This window comes from Cicer arietinum, chromosome 3 (genome assembly GCF_000331145.2).
Source record: "Cicer arietinum cultivar CDC Frontier isolate Library 1 chromosome 3, Cicar.CDCFrontier_v2.0, whole genome shotgun sequence".
Taxonomy (NCBI): Eukaryota; Viridiplantae; Streptophyta; class Magnoliopsida; order Fabales; family Fabaceae; genus Cicer; species Cicer arietinum.
The window spans coordinates 68,631,201-68,640,685 of NC_021162.2; the positions used below are offsets into that span (position 1 = coordinate 68,631,201).

A 9,485-nucleotide genomic window follows, 5' to 3' on the forward strand; every position below is an offset into this window, starting at 1 on the left:
ATATAAAAGAAAATAAATTACATACACCAATTATATATTAGTTTCACAATACAAAAGAGTAGTAATCAAATTAAAAAATGACATACGTGTGGGAACGAAATATATCATGTGCCAAATTTTAATATATCAACATTGTCACAAAGTTGTGAGGTTACGTGAAAATTTAAAAATATTTGTTATCTAAAAATTCTTAATGGATCATTATGTTACTCAACTTAATAAAATTTTAAGATTTTATTTCTATATTTTTTAAATTAATTTGTATTATCTTAATAAGTTTTATTTATATATTTTTCATTTTTTTACTAAAAATATATTTATTCATTTAAATTAATAAAATATATCAAAAATAATACAAATTTAATATCATTAAAATAGAAAAGGATGAATCTTCAAGTATAATATACATATATTATGATTATTAACTCTTTTGTCTTTTATGTTAACATTTTTTTTCTAACCATAAAAATAATCATTACACTCAACATTTCAACGTAACAAAACTCAACTACTCTGCTTGAAACAAAAATAGTGAAATACTTCTATTGTATATTTGTATATGTGTTGTGTTTAATAATTTTCATAGATATTATACGCGTTACAAAGTTGACATACATACACCGCATTTCGAAAATATTTTATATGGTTTTTAGTTTTATATTTTTTTCTTCTCTTTTTAGAATTTTAAATATAGTAAAATGAAAAATATTTTATATGTTGTCGGATATACGATAATAAAATTGTCTAAATATAAGTGTTGTATCTTTATTGACTTGTATACACAAGTTTAAGTCTATATATTTTTTAATACTATCTTCACGATGAAAATTTTATTTGAAAATTTTATTTAAAAATTTGATATTTTAATTAAAAATATAGATTAAATACATCAATTTTTTTTATTTATATAAATCATTTTGAAAACTATATTATTATTTAATTCATTAATTAAATAATTAAAACAGAGAGTGAGATTACTACACGCAAAGTGATGATAATATATTATGTCTCATTCCTCTCGACTCCCATTCATGGTTGTCTTCTTCTCATTGTAAGCCACATTACGATATCTCCATCTACCACCTACAAACAATCATTCAATGAAAAGTCCTTCTCTATCAACACAACCATTATATCCATAATTGAACAAGATTATATATAAATATATCTGAACAGGATTATCCTTTTACAATCATACATGAAAATGTACATGGTACAGTTGCTCTTTATGGCCTACGAGGGTGGCTAACGATTGAGACAATTAAATAATTAAATAGGACGTTGTTAACATTATTCATTATTTATTTTCTTTTGGGATGACGTGTAGATATATGATTGCCATGAGGAAATTAGGAGAAATCCGATATTCCAATTGAGGAGGGGCCAAGATGTATCACTGATGGAACAATTTTATCCACCGATGTAATAATACTTAAAGATTAAAATTAATTGACCAAAATAAAAAGGACGGAATGCATTTGTAAATGAAAAAAGTAAATACGATTATCTTTAAAACAAATAAATAGTAGAGTATATATTTATGTCTGACTGTTGATAAATTGATAAAATAAAATATAAAACATTCTAAATTATGGTGGCAACTCCAGTACCTTAGTGTTTTTTTGGGTATACATACTCAAAGGCTGAAAGTCCATATTTCAATGAATTCAGCTTAAGGTTCATCTACCGAACTCGACTTCTCTCACTCAATTTGTCAAACAAGTTAGAAATGGTTAGATGACATGGCATAGGAAAAGGGCTGGCCACAAAATTGATGGTATAATGGTTTTAATATTGAGACACTCATTCATAAAAATAAATAATACGAGACACAAATCAAGACTATTTAGTCTTTGAGAACTTCTAATCAAGGAAACTGAGCTAAGCTGCAACATAAATTAATAAAAACAAAATTTGATTGCACATTGCTACTCTTTGAGTTTTCTATCATTTCTGGTTTTCTTCCTATATTCTCTATTCTCTGAAGGGTATTGCTTCTTTATTAACAGGTTACACATTGCTGCTTTGACTGCTTCAGCTGCTACCAGAAAAGCATTATCGTCAACAGATGCAGTTCCTTGCAATGTTTCTAGCAGCTTTTCTCCTCCAGGTATCTTATTGTCACCCAGAACAACTGGCTCTTGCTCAACATCAATACCAGAAATTACTAGGACACGAGCCAAAGAGGGGTAATTATAACCAGGTAAATTAGAGACACCTGTAACCATCCACAATTCCCTTGTAAGGGGGTTGTTCGCCAGGCAGGTAGGTATAAAGGCCTCTCCTGCAATAGAAACAACCTGCAGCATTGCCGATAGCATAAATTTCTGAGATTAGACACAAATATTTTCCGAAATCAATGTTATCATTCCAATGGATTTGCAGTTAGCTGTGCCTCATAATGTTACAGATATGTAGAAATCCAACTTCAGATATGAAGTATAGATATCTAGAGATAAAAGAGACTAACTAAATTGGACCTAATGATAAAAGTAGATGATCATTTCAATCATGTGTTGTCACAGACATTACCTTGGCAACAGAAAGTGTTTGCGCAGAAACATTGCAGCGCAACAATACAATTCCACGCAAGCTACATTGATATCAAATTAATTTGTCAATAAACGGTACTAAATTTCCCTGAAAAAAAATATAACAGAATACAATAGCAAGAGACTTGCCTCTGAATGGACACAGCAACAAGCAAACCATCCAGTGTGGTACACAAATTAGTGACAGCATGGTCATGCTCCTCTGCTTTACCGTTGGACTCTAAAAGTCCTGCCTTTGGAAACAGAAAATGAAGAATGATAAAGTGAACAGCAAGTATGACAACAAGAAGAGATAAGACATATCAACCTAGTTCAAATCACTAAAGCTTATTTTATGTTAACAAGTATCACTATCAACATCGACAAATATTTGAACCTCTAATAGATATAAAATAAAATACCTTAACTGCAACCTCACAAGTGTCTAGGAGTGCTCCAGAGGAGATATCCCACAATCGGACCTGCAGAAAGCAACATATGTCACTTTCACTTAGAATTATCGAGAAAAGAAAAAGTATGCTTGAGACATCGTCAAAGGTTGAAAGAAACACTAACTGTGGAATCACCACTGCCAGATAAAAGAAGACTATGAGGACCTTCCTGAGCAGGAACAAAGGCAAGGCAGGAAACAAACCTGCACATAGATATTGGATACATATAAAAATCAACAAACTGGAAGACAACTTTTGCTTAACATTTATCAAAAACATGTGAGATTCATTTATTTGTGAGAGTGAAAGTAGGGAAACAATCTTCCTGACAATATCTGGAATTGTAAAATTCTTATAAGATGATCCACACATAATCATTTGAAATAGATTGCACTCAAATGCAAAAATATAATTATAACTGACACTTCAAGTAGAAGGCATATCCAAGTATCCGACATGTGTTGATGTCTGACACTCATATGAAGCCTATACGACACGCTGGACAATCCATTTCCGGTGTTGGAATACGAAAAAAATCCTGGCTCCAACACATTGAGGACATAGCTTGGACATGACTAATATACTAATATACTTAGTCGACACTTCCATTTGGCTAGATATGAGAAGTGACATTTCTGGTACCAAGATTTTCATTTTTTTTCTAAATGACGACAATCAACTAGGGAGTGAGTGTGAAAGACATGGTTAAACAATTTGTCATCGTGTTTTAGAATATTTTTTTGTAAAGAAACAAAGTATTCAAAAAGTATGATGTCTCGTAGTATTTTATGGTGAGACTCATTATCATAGAGAAAATGGTAGGAGTATACTCCTATATATGAATGTACGGTGCTGTCATATATTCTGGACATTATGTATGTGCTTCATTGGCGATAAGGGCATGCACAGCACAACCTTAAGCATCACTCAGTGTTTAGTATAAGATTAGTAAAAACAACTCTTACTCTGTATGACCAAGACAAAAACTCTGTATCTGGTGAGCTCCATTTAAGGGATTGTTGGGAAAATTAGTAACCTGTGATATGATATCAAAATAATTATAAACACAAACAACACAAAAAAAAAAACAGAATTAAATTAAAAAATAATCATGAGACAAATAGAAATGGTAGCTTACACGAATTTTAAAATCCCTATCAGCACTCAAAATAAACCGATTATCTGGTGAAAATTCCTGCAAAAATCTCACATTTAAATGAACGAAACAACAAGATAAGGGTGCGTTTGATTTGCTAAAAAACAAGAGACTGGACAAGACAACTTTTATTGTACCCAATTTGATTTAGAAACTGGTCATGGGACTGGACAAAATAAGAAGCAATGGACAAGACAAAAACAAGAATTTTTGTCTCACTAAACGGGTAAACCACCGTTTTAGTCCCCAAAAGTATATGACAGTGTCATTTTTGTCTCTGACTCATCAAAAAACCCAAATTAGTCATCGAATAATCAAAATAGTCCCTAAAAAATATAACTTACTAGTATAAAAGTCTTTGAAAGAGACAATTTACTGTCAAAATAGCCCATGACTGTTATAACATTAGGGACTAAACTGATTGAAATTTTGATGATTTAAGGACTAATTTGAATTTATTGCTAAGCCAAGGACTAAAATGGTGTTTTACCCCTTACCAAACTATGAGACAACTTTTTATCCTAATTACAAGCTATTAAAAATAACAAAATACCGTTTTCATTTTCTAATAAAACATTATCTCTCTAGTTTCTCATGTCTCTCTCTACTCTCATCTATCTATCTCTCTCTCTCTCTCTCTCTCTCTCTCTCTCTCTACTCTCTCTCTCTCTCGTGTCTCTCTCTCTCTCTCTCTCTCTCTCTCTCTCTCTCTCTACATCAATAAAAGGTATTATAGTAAAAATTATGTTATATATCAAATAAGGTGCACCGAAAAAGACCATCAAACATAGTGGAGTACAAAAAGTTGTCATATAGAGTTATGCAATGTACTCTTCTGGTCATTACTTGCTTTACCAAATCAAACGCGAAATAAGAAAAAACATACATAAGGAGTTACTAACCAAGCTAGTGATGATACTACAATAATGAGAAAGAAGCGGTGTTGGCTTCTTATCACGTGAAGGTTGATTGAGATCCACAACCCAAACGAGACCGAATTTATCAGCAAAACACACATGTAAACCGTCATTGCTTATCGCAACCGCAGTAACTCTCTTTTCCGATGACCTAATTCATCGGCACAACAGAATTGAATAAATTAAATGAAAGCAAATGGATGAGAAACCAGTGAGAGAGGTTTGTTAAGAATTATTACACGGTGGAAATGCATTGCCAAGATTGCGATGACCAAATCTTGAGGGTTTTATCATCACCAGCGGAAACGAAGAGTTTTCCATTTGCACCGAATCGAATGGCTCTAATATTATCCTTATGGAAGGGTTGGTCAACGGAATCGTCAACTAAAGAAGCTGCACAACCGCCACTGTAGGCATGCTGAGAATGGAGTTATGAATGATAATACGAATGAATGAAATAACGGAGATGGGAAAAGGTAAGCTTACATGAGGTCGAAGACGCGGAGCTCCGGTCCGACTGCGACGGCGACGTAGTGTCCGTCTGGATGGACGGAGACGAGTGCCGGTGCTACTTCTGTTTCTTTTCTGCTTTCCGTTACGACTTCTTCATCCATTGTTGCTTCCGCAGTTTTCAAAATGTGTCGTAGGGTTTGCCGCTTTACTTCGATGCTCCAAAGTCTACTAGGCTTCCTCGCAATATCTCATTTCTTACTCTTACATTAACAAAAATATTAAAATATAATTTTCATCATTTATTTTTAATAAATAAAATATTTTAATTTTTTTTTATCATAATCACAACAAAGATGTAACATTTAATTATTTAAATCTTTTCTAACAATTAAGAATATGTAACACAAGATGTAACATTTAATTATTTAAATATTTTCTAACAATTAAGAATATGCATGTACTATAATATTCTTTCATAAAAAAGTCGAAGCACAATGATAAACTTCCACTTGAAAAAACACTACTTTATATTTTTAATATAATTTTAATCATTATTAGTTTTATTAGTTTTATATTAATATTATATATTTTATTATATTTAACCAATCACACCAAATAGTTAAGCTTAAGGGTTAATTGCTTTGTGTGAATTCTAAATTATTGAAGCCCAATTCCTCTAATAACTCTTAGGATAAGAAGAAAAACAAATACTATACTATAAATATATGTATATGTAATAGCATGATTAGCACAAGCAAATTATTAAAAATTAACTTTTTCAAATTATTACACTCTTTTATTTATTTACAACTATTTTGGCTTACATTTTAAAACCTGAAATATCACTTTATATATGACACAGAAAATATTAATTTACATTTTTTGATCTGAAAGTCCATAATCACTTTAGTCCTTAAATAAAACTATAGAAATCAATTTAGTTTCTTAGAAAACAAAAACACAATTTTTAGTTCTAAACAAAAACAAAATTGAAACAAATTAGTCCTTAGAGTCAACCTTCATTTATATATATCATCTGTTATATGCTAGCTATGTATACTATTAAATTGGTTAGTTGACATTATATATCCAAAAAAGAGGACAAAATGAAATTAATCCCATATTGATATTCCTATTTCTTGTGTAAATAAAAGAGTCGCCACAATTGAGTCACTTTCAAACTCTAAATTTCCCACATTGCTTGTGATTGCCATTGATAAATAACAAATACGATGAACGTGCAAATGAAGGTGATTGATGGGCAAATGAAAGGAATTGATGAGACGATTCTGCCATTGACGAACTCACACGTGTTACAGTAAGACCTACTATGATGCTACAATAATCAACCAAATTTCTTTCAATCTACTTCTAAAATATGGAGTGCATACTCATATGGTTCGTGACAAATATTCCAAGTCCCAAATTGGTTATCACAAATATTTTAAGATTCTGCTTGGCCCTTTAAAGAGTTAGGGCCACCTTGTCACATGCAACAATATAAAGGAAGCTGCTTTAAATATAAGCATCGATGTGTCTATGTGTTACGCCAAATGTGCAGAAAAAATGAGACACAAAAAAGATTAGCTTTAATATGGAAGTATTTAAATAAAGCTATATAACCAATGAAAATTGATTCAATTGATAAAGAGTTGACTCACACATTAACATCGTAGATTTAACTCTCAATATCGATACAAAATTTTTTTTGGTAGATGATTTTTAAATATCTCTCCTAAAGTCTTAAAGTTTGTCCTAACTCTCACGAACTCCTAAAACCCAAAATTTCACTTTGTAACAAATTATTCCCTTCGAACCCAAAATCTCTTTTCACTTTGAAACCGAATTATTCCCCTTCATCTCTTTTTCAGCTACCAACTTGTTTGTTAAATTTTTCAATATTAAACGTGGTTTTACTAATGACCCGTGAGCACCAACAAAGTCGCGATTTCAAGAAAGCACAGAACACATTGAACTTGTTGAACGACAAAAAAGACTTACGTGCTAATCTAATTCTTAACAGACGAAAAAATCCTGTCTAGTTTCTGCTAATATATATAACTCTAGTTATTAACTTTTTACTCTTATAATATATATAAATTAAATCTAACATTTTTTGCGTATCATATATTTTCACCCAAGTTACAAGTTAATTAATCATAAAATAAAATATTTTCTAAATTTTGCAACTTAAATAAACTATCTCGAGCTTAACTCTCTTAACACTAATTAGAATGATAATTAGTCAAGAAAGAATTAAATCCATCTCATAGCTAAATTTAATTTCCATATATTAACAAAATTATGAGATTATGAAGTTTTGGAACATAATCCCTCTGAGCTACCATCAGAAAAGAGTAAAAGAAAAGGACTAAATGAAGTTGATTTGTGCTATATGAAGCGGTTCTCCGTATCATACGTAAAGTAAATGATAAATTGCAAAGTGAAGTAGCTCCGATTGTTAACTGCTTACTGATGGACCTTGCTGCTATTTTGCTTCAAATGTAACAGACACAGAAAAAACTCACCTTGTTACCGCATGTTATCAACACAAATACTCTTTGTCTAGTTGCAGGGATGCAAATCCCCTTTAGAACAAAGTACATGAAAGTCTAGCTAGAAAGGCAGGGCCTAAATTCTCAGCAGTGTACAACCATGAATGGTACCTCGACACCTTGTCATTGGAGCTGTTTGGCGCCAAGTTGGTCTTTCACAAGTTGGCCTCTCACTCCCAAGTGTGAGAACATCAACTTCTGATAATGGCTTAATGTCCCAATTCCATCTGTCAGGTCCAATGAAGCCTCCAATCATGTATAAATCATCGCCTAGTCCAATCATTGCAAACCCAATTCTCTTTTTAAACTCTGTTGCTGAACTTATAATCTTTTTCCCTTCTTTGTCTTGCTTTATGATACATCCATTGCTCATAACACAAAGTGCATCCTGGACTACTGCCATTGGACCTTGAAGCCAATCACACTCCTCGACGATCCATCCAGTCCCTGCATTGTTTAAAACTTGCACTGTTGACATATCCTTGTGCAGTACATGCATCTTTCCTCCAATCACTATTCCTGAACAAGCTGAATTATGAGTGCGATGAAGATCAGGCATTGGAGTCCAAACATCATTCTCAGGGTCATACGTTTCTGCTTGAGATATTGTTTTCCTACAGCTAGTGAATCCCCCGGCGACAACAATTTTTCCATTCATAACACAACATGCAAACATAGAACGGGGAACAAGCATTGGAGCCTGAGGGGCCCACTGCCGGATTACGGGATCATATGACCAGACTTCATCGGTTGCAAAACATCCATCATGGTCGCCGGTCAAAGGATCGACAGCATCACTTCCACCGCCAATCACAAACAACTTTCCAGCCGTGGATACAGCACCAAAGTGAGAAAGGTGTCTGATCTTTGAGGGAAGAACAGGAAGGGTAATCCAGAGATCTCTTAGAGGGTCATACAGTTGCCATACGTTCTCTGGATCAAAAGCACAGACACACAAGAGATCCTCAGATGAACCAACTTCCTTTCGAACTTTTATTAGTTCTGGGCTACGAATGGCTGCTTGCCAAGAACGAGAGACAACCTCTAACTTCGGGTGGAGGTAGAAGGGAACGCGTGCAAGACATCTTATTGCAACAGCATCAGGAAGGCCTTCAATCAGTCCAGACATTATAAATTTATAACCACTGTTTCATATACGTCTATTATGTCTCAACCACTGACTTCCTGCTATTATGGAAGGTTCACCTGCAATCACAACAGTATACAGAAATTGTGATACTTGAGAAATTAAAATTCTACATGTCAGAAGCAGCAATAATTTGAAAAACATGGTCACTAGATCTGCACGCACAAAGTTTGAACAAAGATTTGTTGTCTACAAATCATAGTAGATTTCCGTCAATTAGATATCAGACACAAACAAGACAACATATTTTCCATTCAATGAATCAAACAGCAGC

At 32.8% G+C, this 9,485-nt stretch overlaps 2 protein-coding genes across 2 annotated transcripts in view; both read right to left on the bottom strand.

The window, feature by feature from the left end:
- Positions 1-1,771: 1,771 nt before the first annotated feature.
- Positions 1,772-5,761, bottom strand: LOC101511852 (uncharacterized). Its single transcript, XM_004493633.4, has 10 exons — positions 5,543-5,761; positions 5,296-5,463; positions 5,042-5,207; positions 4,122-4,178; positions 3,949-4,019; positions 3,108-3,186; positions 2,954-3,013; positions 2,682-2,785; positions 2,533-2,593; positions 1,772-2,300 (listed from the first exon to the last, which is right to left on the bottom strand). Exons 1-10 carry the CDS (start codon positions 5,668-5,670, stop codon positions 1,929-1,931), a joined length of 1,266 nt encoding a protein of 421 aa, XP_004493690.1. The 5' UTR covers positions 5,671-5,761; the 3' UTR covers positions 1,772-1,928.
- Positions 5,762-7,779: 2,018 nt separating this feature from the next.
- The window catches only part of LOC101512165 (F-box/kelch-repeat protein SKIP30), a 4,451-nt gene continuing 2,745 nt past the window's right edge, over positions 7,780-9,485 (bottom strand). The window contains exon 2 of the mRNA XM_004493634.4: positions 7,780-9,270. Coding sequence (XP_004493691.1) covers positions 8,141-9,193 — 1,053 coding nt within the window. The 5' untranslated portion in view covers positions 9,194-9,270 and the 3' untranslated portion in view covers positions 7,780-8,140. The remainder of the gene's footprint in view (positions 9,271-9,485) is intronic.

Bases quoted from the DNA above. Each gene is read 5' to 3' on its own strand.
- LOC101511852 (XM_004493633.4), bottom strand. From the start codon at position 5,670: ATGGATGAAGAAGTCGTAACGGAAAGCAGAAAAGAAACAGAAGTAGCA. The intron at 2,786-2,953 runs GTATTTTATTTT...CTGTTTCCAAAG, and splicing joins CTTGTGAGGTTGCAGTTAAG to GCAGGACTTTTAGAGTCCAA. The intron at 2,594-2,681 runs GCAAGTCTCTTG...ATATCAATGTAG, and splicing joins GTTGCTGTGTCCATTCAGAG to CTTGCGTGGAATTGTATTGT.